At 41.2% G+C, this 25,999-nt stretch overlaps 1 protein-coding gene across 3 annotated transcripts; it reads right to left on the bottom strand.

Moving 5' to 3' along the window:
• Window positions 1-2,150: 2,150 nt before the first annotated feature.
• LOC136700371 (uncharacterized) lies at window positions 2,151-25,776 on the bottom strand. 3 transcript variants are annotated; one of them, XM_066675701.1, is made up of 7 exons: window positions 25,448-25,776; window positions 17,641-18,347; window positions 15,134-15,313; window positions 14,771-14,979; window positions 5,805-5,950; window positions 4,700-4,767; window positions 2,151-2,285 (listed from the first exon to the last, which is right to left on the bottom strand). In XM_066675701.1, the coding sequence occupies exons 1-7, from the start codon at window positions 25,696-25,698 to the stop codon at window positions 2,239-2,241; spliced, it is 1,608 nt and encodes a 535-aa protein (XP_066531798.1). In that variant the 5' UTR covers window positions 25,699-25,776; the 3' UTR covers window positions 2,151-2,238. The 3 variants fall into 3 exon arrangements, with proteins under 3 accessions (XP_066531798.1, XP_066531799.1, XP_066531801.1); XM_066675702.1 differs by having other exon boundaries at window positions 14,771-14,976; XM_066675704.1 differs by lacking the exon at window positions 25,448-25,776 and adding an exon at window positions 18,702-18,918.
• Window positions 25,777-25,999: the final 223 nt, after the last annotated feature.

Genomic DNA, 25,999 nt, shown 5'->3' with positions numbered 1-25,999 from the left:
TTCCTTGATAATATAATGGTTTAGCTGAATTCATCCTGAGAACCTTTGTTTCTTTATTTTTATTCGTAATGTTGCCTGATACATGGTCTGCGCTCACAGTTACACGGCAAAGGGTTCTTACTCAACTGATACATATTAGGCATTATGATTGTACCTCCCAGGACATCCAAAAGTCACAATCCGGCGGCACGGTGGCGCAGCAGGTAGTGTCACAGTCACACTGCTCCAGGGACCTGGAGGTTGTGGGTTTGAGTTCCGCTCCGAGTGACTGTCTGTGAGGAGTGTGGTGTGTTCTCCCTGTGGCTGCGTGGGTTTCCTCCAGGTGCTCCAGTTTCCTCCCACAGTCCAAAAACACACGTTGGTAGGTGAATTGGTGACTCAAAACAGTGTCCGTAGGTGTGAATGTGTGAGTGTGTTTCGCCCTGTGAAGGACTGGCGCCCCCTCCCGTGTTCCTGCCTAGACCCACCACGACCCTGAACTGGATAACCGGTTACAGACAATGAATGAATATGTTGGGTTAAAAGGTAAACACTTGTCATTTCAGCATAAACCAGCATTTTTGATCATGGCCAGGCGTTAACAGAAAGAACAGAAAGTCAGAGAAGAACATCTGTACGTATCATGGGGTACCTAATTTTCTGGTGTAACAGGCTAATTATAATTGAAAACCAAATTTAGGAGATATTTATAGTTTTAAACAGCTGATGTGGTGTTCCTCTGGCGAAAGTAGCACACCAAACCAGGAAAAGCAATGCTCATGTCCAGCTTGAAGCTCAGCAGCTCAGCTGACCACTTTCATTAGAGCTGTCAATCAGTGTGAGAAGACACCATAGAGTTGGATGTCTGTAACTGACTGTTAACACAAATAAAGTCCCTGGAGTATAGAGGCAGGATAGAGATGAGTTTAGGAGCTGAACTCACCAAGAGTGGAGCACATACAGGGTCGAGACTTGTCTCTCTGATCAATCACAAAGGAGTCTGTAAAGACTGAGTACTGATTTTCCGGCCCATTGATTATTAACCCGGGACATTTACTGATCAGATATATAGATCTTATATTGTTTTACTGAAGTCTAAACAAAAAGGTGAACAGTGATCATAAAGCTGCATTGCATTTGTGTTTCTGGCATACACAGTACATTAAAGGACTCATATCCTTTTCATGAGACTACGCCTTTAAGATTCTCTCTCAAATATTTGTGTGTGTGTGTGTGTGTGTGTGTGTGTGTGCCTGTGTGCATGTGTGTGGCTGTAATTGGCTGCTCCAATTGGCTGCCCTATATTGTGTTTAACTGTAAAAGCAGTCCTGTGTTGGACTGACTCCCTGTCCACCGTGACCCTCAAGGGGATGAAGAGCTGTGTAACTGAGCAATAAGCATATAATTGCTTAGAAGGCACTAAGATTAAACTAAATACAAATCCTATTTATAATATAATATGAGCACTTATATAATGTTATGTTTTTTAATGTGTTCACTTAAGCATTTCCAACTTCACAGTGTGGGAAGTCAAAATTATTTGCATTTGTCTGATACCTGACTTTACATTTACGTTACATTAGTGATGCAAGCAGAAGATATGAACAAATGTAATGCAAATTCAAAATTAAATTCTGTGGTTCTAACTAGGTACTAGATAAGACACCTTACCTACGTTTTTTAAGATATACTTGTTATGTTCAAGTTAAGTGTTTTTGTGTGTTTTATGGATATTTAGTGGACTATAGTGTGTGTACTGGCAAAAGACAATCTAAAGCAATGTCTAAAAGACTATGCATAGCACTGTCTATAGATGTGATGCTTTCTGTGATATCACAAATACACTGAATTACAATGGACTGTGAGTGTGTTCACACATAACATGATACATGATATGCCTCCTAAAACAATACCACATGGTACAAGAGAATTTACTCAGAATATTGTCCTCTGAGTAAAACCCACATATTTCTGTGTTTTCATTTGGCCACCTGTGAAGACGTTTGTATACATGCTTAATGTAGCTATATGTTCCTTGTAAATTAAGCACTTGAGGTCATGCGCCCAGACACATGCAGACACCCATAAACCCCCATCACTACCGCACCAACCTACCCCCCTCCATACACACACACACACACACACACACAAAGAAGACACTGCAGTTTTGAGATTAGTGCTTTAGCTGGCATGTCAAAGTGCATTAAAATATTTCAAAGATAATATGAATTATACATGGTAGATGGTTGGAAGGGAAGCCTATAGAGGGCATCTGCTTGACCCGGTGTTACCGGCTGCTGTGGACCCTGAACAAACAACAAAATACTGTTGTTAGTGTCAATAACAATTAGCAGTTTAGAGAAAATGTTTGTGTTAACTAAAGTCACAAAATGTTTTTGTTAACTTGTGCTGGGAATAGCATTGACTATTACTTTTCGAGCTCACTTGATCTTAAAGTGCACTTCCGAGAGTCTGTCTCTCTCTTGATTTCTTCCAAATGATTCATAAAACAGATGGTTGAACGTTTCCCACACTCCTCTGTATTGGCGTCAAACATGGGGTCAACATGAGTTTACCCACTCACTGAGAAGGAGACACCCTCGTGGGAAAACGACTGACTTCACATTTGCATTAAATTGCATCAAAATTTGTCCTGTATAAAAAGGATTTAGATTAATTTGCCCATAACTAGGGATGAGCTGACATCCAACTGTGTACAGAGAGCTTGTCTGTGCTGTTGTTAAACCAAGTTTGACAAGTGTGAAAAGGCTTCCCTATTGTGTTTGGGTTTTTTTTTACGATACACAGATTCAGTCGAAGGTCATGGGCTGCTATAAACAAGCCCAGCATAAAAACTTTAATGAGTGGAGACTCTTTGCAACAGTGGAGGGTGTGTGTGAACCAGTGGTTGGGCTTGGATTTTGGAGAGTCTATTGTAAATGAAATGGACAATGTGTGATGCTTTGCCTGAAGGGTGTGTGTGGGAGATACACACAGAGAGAGAGAGAGAGAGAGAGTATCTCTTCTGTGGCTGTGTTAGAAAAAGCATCTTGTCCTTGGCTTTCTCAGACTCTCACAGTCTGCCCTGATAAGGGGGCAAAGATGTGACCGATTAGCATTAATGTATTCATTTGATGTCAAGCGGTCTAAATATTTCAGGCACTGGAAAGCAGAGGGAAGATGATCTGAGCGGCACTGCAGTGGCCCTGTATTATTGATTGATCACACACTATGCTCTTGTCACACTCGGCATTGAGCCTCTCTTCCGCTCCTCTAGTTTATTAGCATCCTCTGCAGCAGGTGGGGCGATCAAGTGTTGCTTTGCTTTTTTGGGGGGCATTTTTTTGAGCTGTGTGTCACTGTGTAAAGATAATGATGAAATTTTGCTGAAGAAGTGCTGAAATTGTGTTTAGAAAAAGATGAAAGGGAAGTTTATAGCCTACTGAGGAGACGCTAAAGCCATCAGAGACTGTAGTGCGGATATGTTACATGTTTAATGTCTCTCGCTTTCTCTTGCTCTCTCTCTCCCCCTCTTGCTTTCCCCCTAACGTTAAATTCATGACCAGTTATTAGCACAAGGCTACGCTAATAAACATGATGAATAATGGCATATTGAGTGCTGGCTAAACCGCGCTCACTTTCCGGATCTGGAGCAGCACTGAAACACTGTAGGCGATGGAGGCTTCAGAAGTGCAGCTCAAAGCAATGAAAGCACAGATGCACCGTTTGGCAGCAGATGAGGCTGTAATTGAAGTCTTATCATCTATGAGTCATCGTAAAGTGCATCTAACACATATGCCCATGTGTTCTTATATGACACCACATGCAGATGTGCAGAAAGGAACGCATGCAGTAGAGGACACCAAAATGGCCGACCTACTGCCTTGGAGAACCAGCCTAAAACTTCCAACCCATTATATTTCATCTGACTGCTCACTATATAACACATTAATGTTCAACTCTGTTCACTCTGCAGTAGCCCAGAGCTCTGGAGCACTCTTTGCCTTTTTCAGATCAAATGTGGAAGAAAAAGTAGAGCCGGAGCTCTCATATATGAAAGTTTAGAGTGCTGTTTATCTGAAGGGGACTGTTATGGGTGGTCTTTCATGTCTTACATAGTAGTTATGACATCCATTTGTTTCAGTCTTTTATTATGTGTTATTACAACACAGAGCAAGATGAAACTGTGCATTTCTAAGTTAAATAACCATGCAGTGTCTGTTTGCACTTTCTGTTACATCATTCCTTTTCTCCCACAAGGCACTCACTTTGCTGCATTTGCTCATGTATTTGACCTTTAAACATATACATTTTGCTTTAACATCAAAAACCTTACACTGAGGGCTATGCGCGGCACTTATAACATCGCTCCATTAGTTAACTGCATGCAGTGCTCTTGCATTGTAAAAGGGTTTTTTTTCTTTCACTCTGGACTCACAGAGTTAGACATGCTGCCACTTCTTTCTGTCCAAGATCATTCAGAGCAGACCTTTGTTCTTAGAGCCTTGCTATACAGCATACAGCCCTAACACTGTACGGACATTTTCACACAAGTCAAGAGCATCTTTCTTAGGTGAGAAGTTTTTTTTTTCTTCTTTTTTCTATTTTTTTGAAGCCTGAGTGACCTGAGAATTGTGAGGGTCAGTGCTCTCTCACCTCCCCAGAGACGCAAACCTGGGTGCAATTTTCCCCCCTAAAGAACAGAGCTAATCAACCTTACCATTTGGTGTGTGCATGAAACACTCTCTGCTCGCTCCCTGAGGATTCACATTGTCTGGAAAATTGTCACTGGGGAGAGAAAAAAAGATGAAGGGAAAAGGAAGCTTGAAAAAAACAAAGAAATATGCAAAAATTAAACTGAGAAACAGTGATGTGTAGTAATCACAGAGGAAGAAAATGGCAGAGATGTGTGTGGGGGGGGAGCACAAATTGCTACATGTCTCTACATTATTTCTGATGTAAAGTAACCTCTAACCCTTCCATTCAAGTTCATAATTACAGCTTTCCTTCAACAGACCCATGAGTAAGCTGGCTTTTGATTAATATCCAGTCTTATATATAATAGCAAACCAGTGTAGTGGAGACCCCTGACTTAAACCTGCTCACTCAGTGTGCTGCAGAAATCCAGTGGGACTCTACTCAAGCAAATGGAAAGACACTGAGCACTATTTAATATTGTCATTACTGTAAGCATTAAAAGAGCACTTTTAATACTATCTCTTCAAAAAGGAAAAGTGTAATACAGGTCTGGGGAACGTTAGCACAGCTCTAAATCTAAGTACTACGCATTAGCGATAACACAAACCACAAAGAAATGCATTAGAAATTAATAAAATGTGCCTATTCTACATCCATTCCCAGTCCTGACCGCCTTGTGTCTTACACACTCGTTATGTTTCCTCTACTGTACACGTCTCATAAAAGACATGGGTAGTCCATTAGAGAGTTCAATGAGTTTATTAGAAAACACAAAGCACAAACCTGTGCATCATTTGGTAATGTCAGGGCTTGGATTGGTATGTAGTCCCATTATGTTTTATACTCTGAGTTGAGGTTATTTTAATAGAGTTCTTGAGTTTTTCTCTGCTTCACATAATGCCTAGCACCCTTTAATTCATGGTCTCATTGGTTTGGTATGATTAGAATCAGCCTTGGTGGATTCCTAGATTCAGTCCACTGGGACAATTTCACTCTAGCACTAAATTTCATACCTCCAAGTCCTCCAATAATCCACAGACACCATCTCATAACTGCATCACTCATGGATGCTGTCTCACTTACTATCTAGGTCTTAGCCATTGTTTAATATGGATCGGGGCATCTACCTGTTGAAGAGCGGTAAACGCTGGCAGTGGGAGTCTCCAAACAAGTGGAATGGCTGGAAGGGTAGAACAGGCACTCCCACACAGCCTGGCACCAACACACCGCAGCTCAGCAAGAGGCAGGCCACTGCTACACTCTCTGGAGTTATCTGTGAAAATGGAAATGGAGTGCTTTATTGACTGAAAATGTGAAGCCAGCTAAACAGTGGAAAAGTATTCGGTGGGTTCGGTCCATTTGTACCAGAGGAGAATAAAAAGGAGGGATGAAAAATTGTGCACCCTCTGAAATATTCACACTATCACAGTCTACAAAGCATACAGTGCAGTGTTCCCGTAACAAACGAACTGAATTCCTTATTTCAGACCAATGGCTGAACCAGCTTACTGCCTGAAGCCCTCTCTATTTCTACTTTGGTTCCTTTTTCATCCAAACGATTTCTGTGCCAGAAAGGGAGATGGCACGCTCCTCTGTTCTTCCCTCTGTGTGGCACATTCATTTGCTTTCTATCCTTTCAGATGTGAAAAGCCATGGATGTCTGACATGACATCAAAGGGCCATGATCTGAGGCAATCTAGCCGTCACTCTCGGTGTCTTCCCTCTTACATAAATCATACAACGAGGGATACAGATTCCTCTGCGTCCATATGAATGTGACACTTCCATGGAGGTAATACATTTAGCTCATACTGTTAGTGTTTTCCTGACAAGCCTGACACTCCAGCTGTGAGGCCTCAGCTGTGCTGCATTCCCACACACTTCCACATTCGCGCGCACACACACACACACACACACATTCTCCTTGGTCTGTTTACTCCAGAAAGATCATCAATCTGCCTTAGAATCATTAATAACTCAGGTGTAACCACCCCCGTTCACCAGCGCTGCAGACCCCACAAATGCATTTTTTTTGTGGGGTGGGGGGGTAAATGTATGTGAAACAGAATTCTGATAACTGTGACAGTGAGAGTTATTGCTACCTAGGTTTTAGCTGCAGAACAAATGGATATTTTAACTAAAGAATGTGTGCCTTCACAATGTTCTTGTGGTTTGCTCACATTTTCAAACTGCTTCTTATTATAAGAAAACCATTCAAAAATTCAACACGCTTGGAGGAGAAGAGTTGTTTCAGTAACGGTTGAACACACTGTGTTGCGAGGATAAAATAGGATCAGACACAGCAGTGCTGCTGGAGTTTTTAAACACCTCAGTGTCACTGCTGAACTGAGACTAGTCCATTCATTCATTCATTCATTCATTATCTGTAACTCCTTATCCAGTTCAGGGTCGCGGTGGGTCCAGAGCCTACCTGGAATCATTGGGCGCAAGGCGGGAATACACCCTGGAGGGGGCGCCAGTCCTTCACAGGGCAACACACACACACACACACACATTCACTCACACACTCACACCTACGGACAATTTTGAGTCGCCAATCCACCTACCAACGTGTGTTTTTGGAGTGTGGGAGGAAACCGGAGCACCCGGAGGAAACCTGAGACTAGTCCACCAACCCAAAATGTCTGTATAAAAGCGTCCTGTGGGCAGCACCCAGTGACCAAAGTGTGCAGCAGGAGATGAGCTACTGTCTCTGAATGTACATCTACATCTAAGAGGACTACATATATAGGTATGTCTAATAAACTGGACAGTGACTGGACCCGGTGTTTAAAATCTCCCGCAGCTCTGTCTGATCCACTGATACAAGCACGACACACGCTAACACACTACCACCCCTTCAATGTAACTGCAGCCCTGAGAAGTATGCAGTGCAACAAACGGACTACAGTCTAAATACTAGAACTACAGTGTGCACCTATGATGAGCAATGAGTGTAGAAATACATAGCTTCAATGTTTCAGCTGATGTACAGTACACAATACACCAACGCACAGAAGACACTGCGGTGCACATGACTTTGTGCTCAGATCACTGCCCTTGTCCTCTCTCTTTTGCCTTTGTTCACCTCAGATACTATTGCTTCCTTTATCTTTATTGGTCAGATTTACACACACATGCACACACACACACATGCACACACACACATTTACAGGTACAAGCACCTATAAACACACACAGTCCAGCTAAGTGTTCAGCATGATAAATGAATGCAAATTATGAATACAAATGACCAAGTGCGAGTGAAGAAAGGGGACCCATAATTCATGATAACCAGCATGCCTTAAACAACTACCCACAGAGCTTAAGCACCTCACTAAATAACACGGCTAGATTACAGTCGGCCGCTGATTCATTCCGACAGCTGCGAGGCTCCGAGGTCACGTTATCCACCCTTTAAACACACACTTCTCTGGGCTTGTTCAAGTACGCCATGACCGCAGTCATTACCTCATGTCAAGGAAAAAACACACACGGTGTCTTGGGGGCCCACCACTTGACATTTTCTCCTTCACGCCCGTTTCAGGCATGCGTCATCTCCGGACGCAGACGCATGCGTCTGCACATCTGCCATGCCACTACCTTGTTGATCTATGATCAGACGATAACAGGAAAAAATGTGCTGAATATAGAGTGAAAACAAATGATTCCGAATGTTGGGAGCGAATGAGGCAGGCAGCCAGGACAGATAACAGAAGACTAAAGAATGATCCAGAATCTCCAAACCCTTATGAGGGGCATCCATCACCAAAGACAGTCAAACAAATGGCATCTCCCATATTCAATTAGTTCTCCCTGCAGGCTATGTACATGCTCGTCAACCTGTGTAGGTCTGTGCCTGAGCAACACACACACACACACACACACACAAACACTTACCCTCACTCGAATGCACACACTCATACCCATACAATGGCACACGTGCCCTGTTCCTGTTTCCTACGGTGGTGAATTGTGATTATTCAAACCAGAACAACAGTGATTCACTCTGAGCTACAAGCATCAAAAGACTATAAGAATTCTATGTAAATGGCCATTTCTGAAAGATCCCCTATAGGATCTTTACTGTATCTAAGAACTAAACTCATGAATATTGTGATTGCTATTGTTTAAACACAGACACTCACATGATTCCAGTTTTCATTTAAAATTTGTTTTACTTTGTAGCAGTTTTACCCTCACATTTACATTTACGTTCAACATGAAGCTACTGCTGTCTTCCATTTCCAAAGTCTGTCAGATAATCTTTGGTCAGGTTACTGCTTGTATTCACAGCCATGGTTTTGTTTTTGGTAATTTTTGTTTCTTCTTTAAAGCGTGATTAGTACGTTCCACACAAACTATCTGTGTTAATCTCGTGTGATCCGATCACATCTGATCTAAATGGATAATGAGATGTGTAGCCTTTTACATCTGGCATTTTTCAAGCCTTCAAATGTATCTAAAGTGAACACTTGTGTTGAGATGTCATGGCTGAAGAACTACAGGAAATATGCCATTAGTCCGCTGTTGTTCTGATTTAAATTGATGGGGTTGATTCCACACGACAGAGACACAGAGAAGGCCATCTCACAAATATTAAGAGTATTATAATTCATATTTGACCGTAACAATTTACCTGACCATCTGGGCTTTAGTTAAACTGACGGATCTGAGTCTCCAACTCTTCAACTTCGTCCAGAGGAAAATACATCAGTTTATTGATGTGTATATTGCGCAAGGATGCATTCTTTAGACCATGTTTAGTCAATATTTGCAGACTATTTCCCATTCTGAGTTTTTGTAGGTGCGGGTGAACCAGAACATCTCTGTGCAGAATTGAGCCCAAGGCTTTGGATTCGACTCTCAGTTTTCAAAGATTTGGGGAACCAATCCTTTGGAGATTTCAGCCCTATTGTGCACATATACAGCCTGTTACAAGCGTTGAGACCACATGGACTGCTAGCACAACTTATAAACAGATGGGAGTACATGAATAAAAAATCTGCACAGCTGCTTTCATCTCTGCTGTGACATAGCTGATTAGGTCCTTTTTTTTTTTTAATGCAATGGGACACTTTAGCTTTCACACGAAAAAAAAATATATTATGGTCATATACATCCCTGGTCAGCTCCATGAGATATATATGTGTGTGTGTGTGTGTGAGACGTACACGTGCCTGTGTAAATTCAGCATATTCTCATGCCTTGATTCTCTCCAGGAGCCTATAGTTGCACTATGAATAACTCTGGAGTCGGAGGCATAGGTGATCATTGTAATGTTGTACAAATGTTTCTACAGTAGCATGAGGAACTATAGCTCACTGTTGCTAACAGCTTTTCAAAGAATGGAGAATGTTATTCTCTGACAGGGACCATCAGCATGTTCACAAATATACTACTACGGAAACACTGCTCATCTGGTATCTACAGGTAAGAAACATGTTTATCATGGAATGACATTTTCTGTCATTCACCATCACCCTGTAATAAAGCAACACACTGTAAAAGCACTGATTCTGTCAGCGTGTGTGTGTTGTTCACTTAGGAGCAGATCTCAGAAGACACTTTCTAATGCCAGGTGTGATGGAGGCTACAGCAGCACAAAGTTGCAGAGACATACACACACACAGTCACACACACATTTGGCCTTCACTGTTAATGGCACACACACACACACACACACAAACACACACACACACACAGAGAGAGAGAGAGAGAGAGAGAGAGAGAGATTTGGCCTTCACTCTTTCGAGCACAATTGGAACATTTAACCCACAAGACCAGCAAGCAGCACTGAAAACCTGAACACCTTCACCCTGCCTTTCTATTAAACTGCAATGATGGTACAAATAAAAGAAGATACTTTGCAAATGCCCACATCATCGCGGAGAAATAGATAACCACCCACCAACTATTACAGACTAATGGTAGGCTAATGTGAGGAAGAGCAAGGGCTGAAAGAGTCATTTGAGTGTGGGAGAATGCTGGACAGCCTGCATGTCTACAGAGACAGCACGACTCTCTCTCTCTCACACACACACACACACACACACACACACAGACCAAGTAAGTTCAGGCCACCCTGCATGTTCATCTGAACCAGGTTCGAAAGGCAGAGAGGTGTGTTAGCTGATAGGAAAAGACAGCAAGGGAGGACAGTTCTATGACAAGGTGGAAAAGAATGGTGGAGATAACTAACAAAACGAGAATATAGCAAAGGAGAGAAAAATCAATGTCTAACAAGCAAAGCCAAGAAAATGCCAATAAGCCGGCAGGCTGAGATATTCCGAGGCAGACGCCTTTGCACAGATAGTCCAGTCTGTGAAGTTCATTTGAGAGAGCTGTTTTCATGGTAAAGTAAATGAATAAATGAGGGAATGCACTTTTAATTAAGCACTGTCCCAACAGACTCTGTGGAGCAGAAGAGGCACATTAACAGGAGCGGATGCAGAAACGTCCCGGGCAGACAGCGATGATGCTGATAACAATCTGTGTCAGCATTTACATACTGAGCATGTACGTCCAAACTTTCAACACAACAGAACACAAAAATTAAGGATAATAATCAAGAGTTTTATACTCTTTACCATAATATGACCCTCTGCTCTTCTGAAAAGGCTTCACAGTAGAGGCTTTAAATATCTGCTCAGCCTTAAAACAACTCTAGGTAGTATTTGTACCTTAAAATATCAGCTTCAAAATCATTGTGATCCTCCAGTGACCTCGGTTATTGCTACTCCGGACTCAGCACTCCAGAAACTGCACTATGTAACTTTTGGAGAGGGTATGAAAGCACCACATCACCCCACTTTCCCCTCGCCCTTGATTTTAGGGGAATGTTGTAAAAGTGAATTACATCATAACCTTGTATTTACACTCATTATCCATTTTATCAGCTCCACTCTCCACAGATGAGCACTTGGTAGTTCTACAATTACAGACTGGTGTTCACCTGTTGATCAATGTACTTTTTTTTAGCCACTTTTTACTGAGCCTTTTGTCAATCCGCGTTAAAGAGGTGCAGCCATCCACAGAGCAGGACATCGTTCTGAGGCGTGCTGTAGTGTTATGCGACATCTAGTGGCACGGTGTATAATAGGAATGCTGTGTTACTATGACGACGCCAGAGCAGTGTTTGGAGCTACTGGGGGAACAACGCCATGTTGTTGTTTTGGTTTGTCTGTTGGACGATTAGCTAGATGGGAAATGGCTAGCGGAGAGAGCAAGACTGGCCTGGAACTAGTGTTGCCAACCGTTCCATAAAATATGTAATCGTCCCGTATTTAGACACTAAAAGATGCATTCCATGTTACCACTATGTCCCCATTTTTTTTATATATATTTTGATTTTTCTATGAAAATTTCTTGCATCAGTCATCCTTTCCGAATATACTGCTGTGTTTGTATTGGCCTCTTTGACCGCTACATCAAAGTTCAATGTTGTATGAAAATTATATCATATTGTGTAGCAAAAACAGCAATATGCATTGTGAAATTTGTGTATTGTTGCATCACTATAAGGTGACTGGTATTACAGGTAGGCCAAAGCAGTGTTAGGAGCCTTGCCCAAGGACTCTTACTGGTGTAGCACTGACTGGTTGGCCAGACCTGGGATCAAACCCTGGTCTCTCACATGGGAGTCAATGGTGTTACCACTGTACCACTTTCTCCAAAGGTCAGGACCACTACAAACCTGGTATTATTTGACTAGTGGATCCCTCTCAGCTGTGGTGTTAGTACAAGTGTAACAGACTCATGATTAACGGTGACCAGAGAGTGTTGTAATATATAATAAACAAATATAGTAAGCCCAGGATCAAATCAGGGTTAACAAGCTGGCCAGGTTATGAGGAAAGAACGGTAGAGGGCAAGAGGACACAGCAATTAAGGACAAACAAATCAATTGGCTAATGAAGACTGCTGTGTCTGTGTCTATGGCCAAGCAAATATATAGATCCCTAGCTCAGATCATTATATACTCTGTGTATTACTCTGTGTTTCTAAGTGTTTGGTGAGCTAGGGGAAGTGTCTAAGAAAATGTATCTCCTGCAGCAATGAGTCCCCAAGACTTTTTCTTATTGTTATTGCTTTCTTTTTTGTATTTTGTGGACTGAACCTGATTTCTAAAATTGCCATAAATAGAGGGTCACTGCACAAACTGTAGGCTAGGACAGATCGATGTTTTCAGCCAATAAATTATAGAACACAGAAGTCTGACTATTTACAGCGAGAATTAGTGGCAAATAAGAACAAACAGCGGTAAAGTAGTCAACTGCTCAATTCAAGATATGAAGATTTACTGTCTATTTCTATTGGAAAAGCTTTTGAAGTTAATAGACATGAAAGCCTTTGCCATCCTCCCTCTCACATATTCCAGCTCTGTCCCTTGCCTGACTCTTACAGTTGTGAAATCTAACCAGGGAATCGTGCTCACACTCAAGGCCTGTTGTGTATTCACTTCTGATGTTCGGCAGTAACAGAAATCTAACCTCCATACTGAATAAATAATTCAAGATACAGGAATTCTTCAGTGATTGTCCAGCTCAGAAATTATGCTCACATCACGGCTACAAATGAAAACGCTAATTGCAGCAGAATAAGGGACCTGGGTAGCCTAGCAACTGCACCCGGCCATGTAAATGGGCTTAAGGGCTTGATCAAACTGTTGCGTGTGAACTCTCATGCCTCCCTCAATGCCCTTCATTTCGTTTCCAAATTAGCCATGCCCAAGCAATCAAAGATCTGAACAGACCCCCTTCTGGCAATTTGGCCATTTGGCCCTTTTAACATTTAATTGTCTGTTTGATTGTTTTTACTTATGCAGACTTCATTTTTTTTCCTAATACAGTGTCTCTTACTGTGCAAAAGCCATGAAGACGAGAAGCAGGGGAAGACATGCTTGGAAAATGCATTTACTCCAGAACGATATGTAAATGACAGTGTCATGACTTACTGTCTTGAGGCTGTAGGACGTTAATAGACACATTAGCATGTAAAACACTGGTCTCCAGCAGAGGTCCATGTAAATGTGTGTGTAACCAACAAAAGGAAGCATGGTTCTAAAAACACGTCTTCTGCTTATTCTTGCTGAAGCCTACTCATTAACATTTTATAACCTGGCCCGACTTCAAATAAAGGTGGAGGTTGAATCTGGCATGGGGTGAAACTGTAAATAATATAAATACAAGAACTGAAAAGCGGGTCAGAAAGAACCGGTGGATCACCGAGGAAAAGATGATGAACTTTTACTTAAAGCACTTACATCAGCTGTTTCCTGCCACAACTAAATCTTTTATAAGGGCTCCCTGACCTTGGTTCTGTCTGTTGTCATGTTCCTCTAACTTCATCTCTCCTTTTTGGAAAAAAAACTGAACTAGGATTTGCTGAACTTGCATACAGTAGCGCGGTATGGTGATTTTGTCAATTTCAAATACATAGGAAGTATATGTCCCACATTCATTCACATCCCTAGAGGATCATTTTTACACAGATATTTTCCAGTATCTCCCTTACACAGGGTTTTTTCTTTGTTTGTTTTTACTGTGTCTTTACATAGTTTACATACACACTACATATTGTTGTTACCTTGAAATTAGAGCTTCAAAATCACTGTGATATTTCAGAATGCTTCCTGTAATAGAGAGAACAGAGCAGCTGTCATTGCTACTCCAGGCTCAGCACTGCAGGAACTGCACTTTTACTTTCCCAATGATTTTAATACAAACAAATAATAAATAAATAAAAAACAAACAAAAAAACTCTTTCCTATGGTTTCCTTTGAAACTGATTTTCATTCATGTTCTGATTGGCTGCTCTGTGTTGTTCCTTATTTAAAAAGCGGTCTAGGCTAAAATATACTTCATACTCCAGGATGAGTGTACAGACAGAACTGCTGTAGACTGAATGTGTTGATAACGTGATGTGGTCTATAAGGTCTGTTGAGTAAATATTACATTTTGAATCTTTATAATCTTCTTTTAAAAAAGGAAACTCTGAAGATCACAGGACCTGCCCATGTTATTTACAATGGATGGCTGAATACCAATCATTTGTGAAGAGATCTTGAGTGCACTTGGTGCTTGCTGTGTACCTGAGGATAGGGGAAGCCTGGTGGGCAGCGTACTGGTGTGAGTGGAGCCGGATATGTTGAAAAAGGCAATGCTGGAGCTGGAGCAGGACCACAATGCTCTGGGAATGGTGCTTTCTGAGGGGTATACCTGCTACTGCTTACCCCCTCAGCCTTATGGTACTGGCAGTCCTGAGCCTGGAGCCCAGCCATATGGCCTACTGGCACACCTACTGAGAGGGGTTATACAAAGTTAGAGGACAAACTCATTGGAGAAGCCATGAAGCCATAATAGTTCATTACACAGAGAGAGAGAGAAAGAGAGAGAGAGAGAGGTGAGAGAGAGAGAGAGAGAGAGAGAGAGAGAGGTGAGAAAAATATTTTCACCTTTGTCACTGGCTGAACCCAGGGTTTTCCTCCACAGTGCAGTGGTATGCTCCTGGTAGAGGTGGCTCCTGGCATTTAGAGTAGTGCCAGCTGTCTTCCTCACGCTTGCAGTGTCAGTGCCAGTCGGGTCGCGTGCCACACGGGCACCATCTGCACCCTCTCCCTGCAGACCATCTCTACCTTCAGTAGCACAAAGCAGAGAGAGTCTGAACAATAGAAGAATGTGAATAATGTAAAACTCCGTTGGCTGATCTTCCCTTTCCCAGTTGGAAAATTAAATGCCATCCCTTCCAAGCTGCCTGTTTAAAAACTAATCATTCTTGAGGCTCTTTTGCATGAAATGAATGCATGTCATGTCATTATGAATGTTATCTGAATTCAATCAGTCATTCTATGACTCCTTATCCATTTTCGGATTTCAAACCATGTGAGGAACATGTCTGAATATTTGTGCATTTACGTGTTTGTTGGTTGTTTGTTGTTGGAACTGTGTCCTTCAGGTGATGGAGCCCCATTCAATATTTTGGTGATGAATTGGAGGCTTTTGTGTTCCAAAAACACATGATCCAGCATCAGTAACCAACCTCACTAATGTTTACATGGATAAATGCCATCAAATCCTCACAGCCAAGCTCTTCTCAGAAGGGTAAAGGCTGTTTCTGTGGCAGTGTGGGAGAAATCACCTGAATACTCTTGATTTTAGAAGAAGGTACGTATGAACAGGTGTCCACAGACTTTGGCTGGACAGGGTATAATAACCATATCTAGAGTCAATATCTGATCTGTCTAATAAGCTCAGTATTAGCACCAATTCTGCTCCCATATCAGATCCGCATTAGAAAGGCACTCTGTAATATGGGGACGTCTTATCAGAATTCCTTATCACTATGATTAGCAGTGCTTCTGCTCAGGAGACTTAAGCTCTCTGTACGGTGGGCAGCGCTCCGTGGTGGGGAAGTAGGAGTACAGGTAAGAGAGAACAGCAAATGCAGATTGAAAATCAATTACGTTTAAAGTCAACTTCCATTACAAACGGCCTCCATTTCCAAAAGGAAAATAGCCGTATCGATTTGGACTGATGTTCCCTATTTCATGTTTGTTTTTTCCTCTTTCATTTTCAATATAATGAGTGACTTTTGGTGTTGGAGTGGAGCCCCTCTCCTGTCCCGAGGCGAGAGCTGACAGAGCACCGTCCACAGGCCATCCGCACTAACAAAAACAACACTTTCTGCACACAGCTAATGTGAGCCATACATCAGTGTCTTGTGTTGTCAACACCAAAGATTCCACAGCCGATAGAATGACATACTGTTGATCATTATCGTTAAAGTACTGTTACCTCAGAAGCCGTTTCCATCAACACCACCCTGCACTGAAAAGCGTGCTGTACCTTCATAGATTTATAGAAATGCTTGTGCTCTTAATGCACAGGAAATGAAAAAATATAAATCAGCTCAAAATTTAAAAGCAGTCCTTTAGCCGCAGATTAGCTTGGACGTACGGCTAAGCAGCCAGTGGGGAGCTTTAAACAGCTCTGTTCATGAGATTGTGTCATAAAAATGTACTGGGTCTCTGAAGGTCGAATAAATTGCCACCGTCTCTTTTACACACACTCATCCTCAGTCAGAGTTACAGCGGTAACAGCCCTCAGTGACAGAAACTAGTACTGTGGGTATTACTTAACTTCCAACTGTGGATATTACTTAAATTCCAAGCATGGATGATGTGATATCATATGCTAACACTGCATTTATTGTACCTAGCGCAGATGAGATAATGTTGAAACGTGGCTGTTGCACCATGCTGGTTGAACGCACTGAGGGGGGCTGGGTCTGACATTGCTGGCAATAAGCTGTCAATAACGTGTTGTACATTATAGAACATCCCCAGACTACAGCATCCACACATCAAACAGAACAACTTCTGGCCTTAAAAATATATATAATAATGTTGCAGCTCTTGTAAAACTGGATATGAAGTGGACAGGCATCAAGCACGAGTCCAGAGACACCAAATCCTCAGACTAAACAGCCTAAAGACAAGCAGACAAACAGAAAACAGCCTTATCAAGATCCACAACCTTCACTTCACATGAGGTTACTTACAATTTTTTGGCTAAATTAAATATGCTGATACGATACGACTACATTCACTGAAGAGTGCTATTATTATGTTGCTTCATAAAGCAATACTTAAACTTCACTTTACACATTTCCAGTGTGTTTGCTCTCCTGCTGCTATGCTGCATTAGATACAGATATATATAACCTACACAACATCCATGACAGCAGTAACTTGATAATTATGCCGCTTGATGAAATTATTCCAGTTAATTAAATGACCTTTAAAAGAACTTCAGACCATCTCATCTCATCTTTTCACCCCAGATCATTCTGTGTCTACATTAGCCCTTTCTCAGGTCATCGTTTCTCCAGGACACACCCATACAGAGCAATTGAGCCATCATAATCATGACAGTCCTGTTTTTGCTGTGCACTAGTAATTACCTGTAATGGGAAGGTTTTCAGTGGTCGGTTTCCCTCCGGCACGGAACGTAGCAAACACAGGCAAAATGGAACGCCCTTGTTTTTTACTCATCTGCCCACCATCCACTGCAGCTCCTCCAGTAGACACATTTGCTGCCTCTGTGACATCTCCAGTCTGGCATGAACGTGACAGCTGGCTGCAGGGCTCATTATGGGCTTTGGAGGCCTGAGCTGTTTGGACCTCTTCCATCCTCGCTGATTTGGTGGATACCACAGGCTTGAGCTTTTGGCATTTTTGATGCTTCGTTTCCCTCTGAGGTTTCGGAGGGGTCGGGTCATCAAATGTCTGGCTTTCGTGGCGTGATGGGGAAATATCAGAAGAAACTTTGTTTCTAATGGGGGCTTTCTGAGCAAGTCGGTGCCCCCATGGTGAAGCGGCACCAGGCAGAGGGGGAAAGTCCTCCAGTGAGGGACCATCTGAGACCTCTGCCTTCGCTTTGTCTCGATTTGCGAAGAGGGCGTCCTTCAGGAACCTTTCGATTTTTCTTCTTTCCACCTCTTCTGTGCTTATGATTTCCTTTGGATTGTCAGGGTCATCACCAAGGGAACGGCAGTCAGCAGCGGCGGTGTGAAAAGGAATGACGCTGTCGTACATCTGCTGAAGTGCCTGGGCCTTCTCTCTCTGGACCATCACAATAACCTCATCCATCTCATGCTGCACATTTACCCTGGGAACACATATCACACAGCAATTCATTTCATTTTGTGTGGGTAGCAAAGCTGACATAGTAACACTTTACTGTAGGGCAATGCTCACAAAGCTCAAAGAACCTGTATAAACCCATCATGACAAGTGACATAGACCTACAAAGAATGTATAAGTGCTTATTCCAATAAGCATTATCAGTCATGAAGGATTTTCAGTTTCATGTCATCAATTTCTTTTACAATGGATTGTGCAATTGCACTTCTGGGGGAGAATAGCAGTGACCATTATAACAGCTGATTTTGCAGCTTACTGAATAACACAGTGACACAGTGAAGACGAAGTGACATCTTAAGTCTTATAATCAATTACTCACTTTAGTTCAAACGCAGTCTATGTCTAAACTACCAGCGTTAGTTCACTGTGACTGCAAGGTTTTGGCCCTTAGACTGTCGTTGTCAGAAGGTGGGTTCCCATCCAAAACGTTCGCATATGTTTTGCGTAATAAAGAAGTATCGGAAGGATAAAAAATGCGAAATGAGTCGTATTTCCATCCACTGCTCTTTTGCGATTAAACTTCAGATGACGTAGGCTCACGTGATCAGGGATGGCTACGGGAGAGGGAGAGATCTGCGTGGGTCGTTTATGTCAAAAACGCACTTTATTTCTAAAAGCTTGATTTAATATGTATTTATTGTTTGGGGCGACTGTGTCATTTCTGTGGTGTTCGTTTTGAGTGAAAAGTAAAAAGCCGCGTGGTCTCTGACTTTTGCTCAGTGCTGTTCGTGTCTGCAATATTCCACAAATGCTCTAAAATAAGAAGATCCGGTGCTGGTGTGAGAACAGAGTGGGAAAGTGCGGAGAGGAGTGAAGAGGAAGGATAGTCGTTAGTGTGTGTGTGTGTGTGTGTGTGTTGGGTTGGCTTGGGGGCGGGGGATAAGTCCGGTGCTTCCGCGCGCGTCCTGCCGCATGCGCAGTGTGTGGGTGTTTTTTCGAATTTTGGCCGTTTTCCATCCAGCTTTTCTCATGCGCTTTTTTATAATTCGCAAAACGTTCGGTGGATGGGAAACCGCCTAGAAGAATCCCCACCTTGATATTAAAGCTGACCTAGATCACCTTTATGACCAGTCAGTTGTGTGGAAGGACTTAAATAGGTGTCTTAAAGTAGTGTTATCATTTACATGAACTCTTTTCAACATTCATAACACTGTGAACGATGACAGGGACTGTGTAGACATTTAAAGTCATTTCCATTTATATATTATATATAATGGCATATGTAATAAGACACATTCTCATTACGGCAACAGGAAGGCGTGGAAGAAGAAAAATCGTTTAGAATGTTGTTTTTTTTTCTTTCTGTATTGCATTGCTTTGCGCTGGGCATATGCTGTCCCCAAATATGAATATTTAACTAGACTCTTGTTAGTCCTGGCCCTTCATGGAGCCCCCTGCACAACAGAAGGAGAGCTTGGTCACGTGGTCCACCTGAAACAGGACGGTGTTTCCATGGACCACCGGGGACAGATGGTAGCCTATTAGCATAAGCTAAGAGAAAGGCTCCAGTCAAGCAGCCACTGCAGACAAACAGTAACGTTTACCAGAGTGAAACTGAGCCATGTGCATGACCCCACTAATCCTCTGCACCCTAGAAAATGACTGCCTCTGCAACAGTAGTTTAACTATAAACATTTGTCAAAAAAAATGGAGGACACCTTGTCAACAATGTCATGAGGGTAACTATATAAACTGGAGAAAGACAGTGACCATAAAATTCTTGAATACTTAATATTCAAGGCTACTAGATTTACATTGCAGGTTAGAGTGAGGCTTTACAAGCTAACGGTAAACTGTAGATTATGTAATCCCTGAGAGCAAGGAGACGGCGGACCACTGTAGACCCACGGAGGGCAAAGTGTTCACTAGGTCCACTAGTGTTTTGCACAGCGTTTTCTGAGCGGACCACTGGTGATTAAATTTTAGACAAAATGCCACATTTTAGCATTTTTCCATTCACAGTCCAATTTACATTTTTTTTCTTTCATTAGGTTTGTTTTGTTATTCTTTATAAATAAGATTAGTCAATTTAAATCCAGCACAGTGTCAACATTTGTATCATTTAATCATTTAATATCAGGCTTATACTCATTATTATAGCTCTCATAGTTGTTGGTAATATTTGTATTAGTTTGCTTTCCAGAATAAAAGTCTCTGTGAGTTTAAAATCTATCTGAGGAGATTATAAATGAGTTCTATCCTGTACAGGACAGTAATCTGAGTGCTCCGATGGTGGACCAGCAGTGGTCTACAGTCAGTGGTGTTCCAGGCTTTTTATGCCAGTGGACCAACATATGCTCACTGTCTGGGATATTATAGTGTAACACCTCTGATAGTAATAAATATATCTCTTTTTTCCTTGAATTAAACAGAAAAGAAATTGAGCCAGCGATATAAGGCTTTCAAAACATGTAATTAGTGTTTTTAATTATCATAAAATACTGATAAATGATATTAAACACCTTTGCACTACCCAGTAAGTCTTTATATATATATATATATATATATATATATATATATATATATATATATATATATATATATATATATATATATATCACATATAATATCATATATCACTGTAAATATGAGAAACTGCCTTTCGCACACAGACACCTGCATTAACGATTATTACTAAACTCAAAATTATAAACAATTAAAATCCATTATAATAATATTTTTAGATGTCTTGCTTTGATCTTACATGGACTGAGAGATGAATGGTTTTATTTTTGGTATTGCAGTTTGAAAGAATGCAATTTTCAAACCAGAGGATGATTTTAATTCTAGTCTTCATTAACAAGAAGTGTCTTGACAAGTTTTAAAAGGGTTTTAGCTTCTGTTTAACGTAATTTAACAGACCAATCAGAGACATGCAAATATAGAAACATACTGTGCTGTGGACATGACAGCAACCTTAACTAAATAACAGTCTGGCTCTACATTTGATATTAATTTATTAGCAAGGTCTTCTTGGTCTCACTGGATTTAAAACAGGCCTGGACCTTAATTTATATAAAATAATTCAAATTCATTATCACAATTATGATCATAACAATCCCAATAAAAAAATTTCCCAGAATTGTTCCACCCCATAATATCTCACAAGACAAAAAGTCAAAAACGATGTATTTACATTTGTATGAGAAGGGGCTAATGACTTGTATTGAACATAGTGAGATGACTGTGACTAAATCACAACAAAAACATGTAAAAATACATTTACAGGGTACTCAGTCACAAAGCTAAATCTGTATTGGTATTGGTAGACACATACAGCATCTCTCCTAGGTGAAGAGTTATGTTATGAATAATGATTTATGGGTTTTTTCCCTTTTGCATCAAAACCCTCCAGTTTGGTAATGTACTGTATGTAGACATTGTCTGCTATCACGAGGGTTAATTAGCCTGGGTGACTGAGCTGTTATTTGAACATGGATTTCTAAGAGCTGGCACAATGAGGCAGTAGCTTTAATTTCTTTATAGCTCCCTCGCCACTTTGTTCATAATCTGAGATGCGGCATGTAATAAGGGGAATTACTCTTTTGGAAATAGCTTGCACAGTGAGTTAGACACTTGAGCCCTGTGCAAATTGCCAGGATGTCATGAGTGGGCCAAGTCTCTGGACTGGAGTCAGCCCACCCATTCCGAGCTGGAAGCATGTTCCACATACAAGTCAGTTTATTGTCCTCTGGTGAGTGAAATAGTCACAGAGGTGCTGATATATTATTTGCAGTTGCAAGTCTACCCACTTGTGGCTTATATTCAGAACCAGGCAATCACACACTGATGTTTTGCTGGACAGAGATGTTCATAAGACTGAGATGAACTGAGATGATTATGGAAGTGGCCTAACCAGATATAGGCAGCCAATCAGGGTCCCATTAAAGAGTGGGAACAGATGTGGATACATTAAAAAAAAACTTTACTGTACTTAGTCTTAAAATGTCCAGTGTGTGTGATCATAGAATAAAGAACCAGTCAAAGCTAAAACACGGCTGCCTCTCAGAGCATTGCTAAAGCTGTATATTCTCTGTGAGAAGTGCCCAGTCCAGAGTGGCGCTCCAGTGACCCTGCCCTCCGAGGTCCTGCCTGTGATACCGCCCTCTGTCCAATCATTTTACAGTCCAAACCCACTGTTGCCAGGTCTATAAACATAGTGTCTTGCAGCCATGAAATGACCAAGTGAACAGAGTTAATGTTATATTTTACCAGATCGAAAATGCCCCATTGCCCTTTTAAAAATCTGTTGTTTTTTTTTCGGAAGAAGGTGAATAACTACATGATTGAAAAGTGTAAATACCGTTGTTTGTTTTAAAGAAATGGATGCATATGAGTGTGTGTTTCTCTGTGGTGTGTGTGTGTTTTAAACAAAGTAATGAGTAAGAATTGTGTTTGAACAGCCTCAAATATTGACTTATTTAAGGTGGAATGGAGAAATCACACTTGGAAGTACACAACAAATACAGGTTGTTTGTTCAGTTTTCCTCAATCTGGCAACGTCAACCTTCACTGGGGAGGAGGGGGAGGGGGAGGATACAGACAGCTCTCTCCACTGATTTGAAACTACATTATAGTATCGATTTTAAACTTGTGGTGTAAATATTACAGATTGCTCCTTTATCAAATATGCAAAATGGAAAGCTACATTTCAAACTGATTTTAATATATTTTAATGGAAAATGGAAAGATTTGGTCAATTTGTCACTGGTGTTACCCTGTCAAAAAGCATTTATTTTGCCAATAATTTATTAATTTTAATAGAAAATGTCAATACAACCCAGTGTAATGAAAAAAATAATTTAAATAAACATAATGAATGAATGAATGAATGAATGTTACTAACATGGGCGGCACGTTGGCGCAGCAGGTAGTGTCGCAGTCACACAGGGTGACTGTCTGTGAGGAGTTGGTGTGTTCTCCCCGTGTCTGCGTGGGTTTCCTCCGGGTGCTCCGGTTTCCTCCCACAGTCCAAAAACACACGTTGGTAGGTGGATTGGTGACTCGAAAGTGTCCGTAGGTGTGAGTGTGTGAGGGAATGTGTGTGTGTGTGTGTGTTACCCTGTGAAGGACTGGCGCCCCCTCCAGGGTGTATTCCGGCCTTGCGCCCAATGATTCCAGGTAGGCTCTGGGCCCACCGCGACCCTGAACTGGATAAGCGTTTACAGATAATGAATGAATGAATGTTAATAATGTACCTTTATAGACATACATAAGAAATAACTATTTTTTTACATTTTTTTAATATATTGAATATATTAATTTAATATTGTCACACTCTGGCCCTGTCCTGTTCCCACCATGTGCTTACTTAGCACATGGCTCTTTGTTTTGTTTTGTTCCTGTCTCCCTTGTCTCCTCCTTTAGCCCCTCCTTGGTTTGTAATTCCACCCTTTCATCAGTGTCTCCTCTTGTGATTGTTCCCAGGTTTTTTGTGTTGTCCTCCAGTTTATAAGCCCATCTTGAGATTCAGTGTTTGTCAACCATTGCAATTCCTGTACTCCATGTGCCCTGTTGTGTCTTGATGTTGCTGTTATTCAAGGTCCCGTTGTTTCTTTGTGTCTTTGTATTTAGCCTTAACCTTCTGTTTAGTTCTCTATGTATTTCTGTTCAGGTCAGTGTTTAGTGTTTGGTCTTTAAGTTATGGCATGTGTTAATTACTTGTTCTCTAGTTGTCGGTTTCCTTTGTTATATTAAAGTTTCCTCCCTGCATTTACCTCTGCCTTCCCTAGTACTTAACCTGACAGATATATACATTGTTGTACAATAAACATTAAAACTGAATTACTGAGATAGGAAACAGTGTAAAAAAACTGTTCTAACTTTTAATGCAATATATTCTTCACAAAGACAATATTACATGAAAAATATCAAACACATTATGAAAAAAACATCTGTAACACCAGTGACTGAACAAGCACTTTATCTGAATTTAAAAGGCACTTACATTGGGCAAAAAATGAATAATGTTCACTGTATAAGTTCATATCTTATATACTGTGCTATTTATATTTTCTGATTGAGCATTAGAATCATTTACACAGTATTTCTGATTGTAAACCCCTATAAAAATGTCCTACATTTTGCTGCAGGGTTTGGCCTTGTCTAGTCATGATACCTACATTTCATCATCAACACTGACAGATTTAAACGTGGAGCAAATATTTGTATTGAAATATTGATCAAAATGTCAAGTGTTCTAATCTGTCATAACGTCATTAGTCACTGGTGTCACAACACTGTGATGGTATTATGTGCTGTGTGACTGTTACACCTGTGACATTCTAGTTTTATAAAACGTCTGCCCCATTGGCAGTCAATGGACCCTGTGAATGTACTTAATATCAGTGATAAATATAACATTATTTTGGACATATTTTCAATGATCTAACAATTAAACACATAACACCTTTGACACACGAGTTATGTTCTGCCTGATGAACGGAGTTATCAATGTATTTCTAAAACAGAATGAGCATGTATGGACTCAAATTCTCATGTCTTGATGTGCTCCTTCCCTGGTGAACTATAACTCAGGGAAGCAGTGTAACAGTGCTACACATTTCTATGATAAAATACCATATAAAGGTCTTAATAACACCAGTGACTAAAATCTGTGACAAACCTATTTTTGTTTTAATAATCAGAATATGTATTAATTTAGCGTTGATAATAACAGTGTAATTAGTAAACTTTGGTTTGTTTTACAAAATGAGTTTTAAAAAAATTGCTTGAAAAATAACTTTGACTAAAAATGTTGGTTGAACTGTACATTGCTTAAGTGACAAGCTGTTTTTCATAGGTACAACAAACATACAACATGATTAAAAAATAGAAAAATCAAAGAAATGATAAGGAAAACGTGGTTTTAAACGTATGAATCCATATATTGATACTTCATTTAAATATTCATATATATATTTTAGGCTAATTTTAAGCCCTCCGACCTGTGGCATGGTCCCACTTCAAATGAAGAAGGTCCAACCCACCCAGAGTTCCGCTAGCCCATGTTCTACTTGTGGGTTCCGCCGAGCGGTGCTGCCGGGGCCGTGAATACTCACTCACCGTCCCGTTGAGTCGTCGTTGGTCTTGATCTCCGGCGCGAGCGTGTCGTCCGCAGACCTGTGCGCTTTCTCCTCGTGGGGCTGCCACACGTACCTCGCGGCCCACACCGAGCGCTTCCAGATGCTGAAGCAGACTTTGTCCAGGTCGTCCTCCGGCGCCAGCGGGTGAATCCACGTCGAGCGCGGAAAGGGGCCGAGAGCATGGCGTCTCCGGTTTGTCTGCGTTCCGTCAGAACCCGTGAACGGAAACATTTCCCTGTTTGTGGTTTTTAAAGTGGAATTCCTCTCAGTCGCTGACACAGTTCACACACCGACCGTGTCCGCAGTGTCTCAGACAGTGACGTAATTATTCATTCCAAATGTAAACAAAAACAAACAAACTCGCGCCTGGCAACTCTCACATTCACGAGGAATCACACCTGCGCTCTGTCCAGAGGCCACACTGATATCACTCTTCAATTAGTCTGTTTATTATTAATATTACCTGCTATAAAAATGGCGGGACGCTGTTTGTAAATGAAAAATAAATCTGTATTAAAATACACTGAATGTA

The sequence above is a fragment of the Hoplias malabaricus genome, chromosome 6, assembly GCF_029633855.1.
Source record: "Hoplias malabaricus isolate fHopMal1 chromosome 6, fHopMal1.hap1, whole genome shotgun sequence".
NCBI classification, from domain to species: Eukaryota; Metazoa; Chordata; class Actinopteri; order Characiformes; family Erythrinidae; genus Hoplias; species Hoplias malabaricus.
Note: the sequence above shows the minus strand (reverse complement) of the source record. Positions and strands in the feature narration are given on the sequence as shown.

Bases quoted from the DNA above. Each gene is read 5' to 3' on its own strand.
- LOC136700371 (XM_066675701.1), bottom strand. From the start codon at position 25,698: ATGTTTCCGTTCACGGGTTCTGACGGAACGCAGACAAACCGGAGACGC. The intron at 18,348-25,447 runs GTGAGTGAGTAT...ATGTGTTCCCAG, and splicing joins AACGACGACTCAACGGGACG to GGTAAATGTGCAGCATGAGA. The intron at 5,951-14,770 runs GTACACAGCAAG...CCATTTTCACAG, and splicing joins CAGGCTTCCCCTATCCTCAG to ATAACTCCAGAGAGTGTAGC.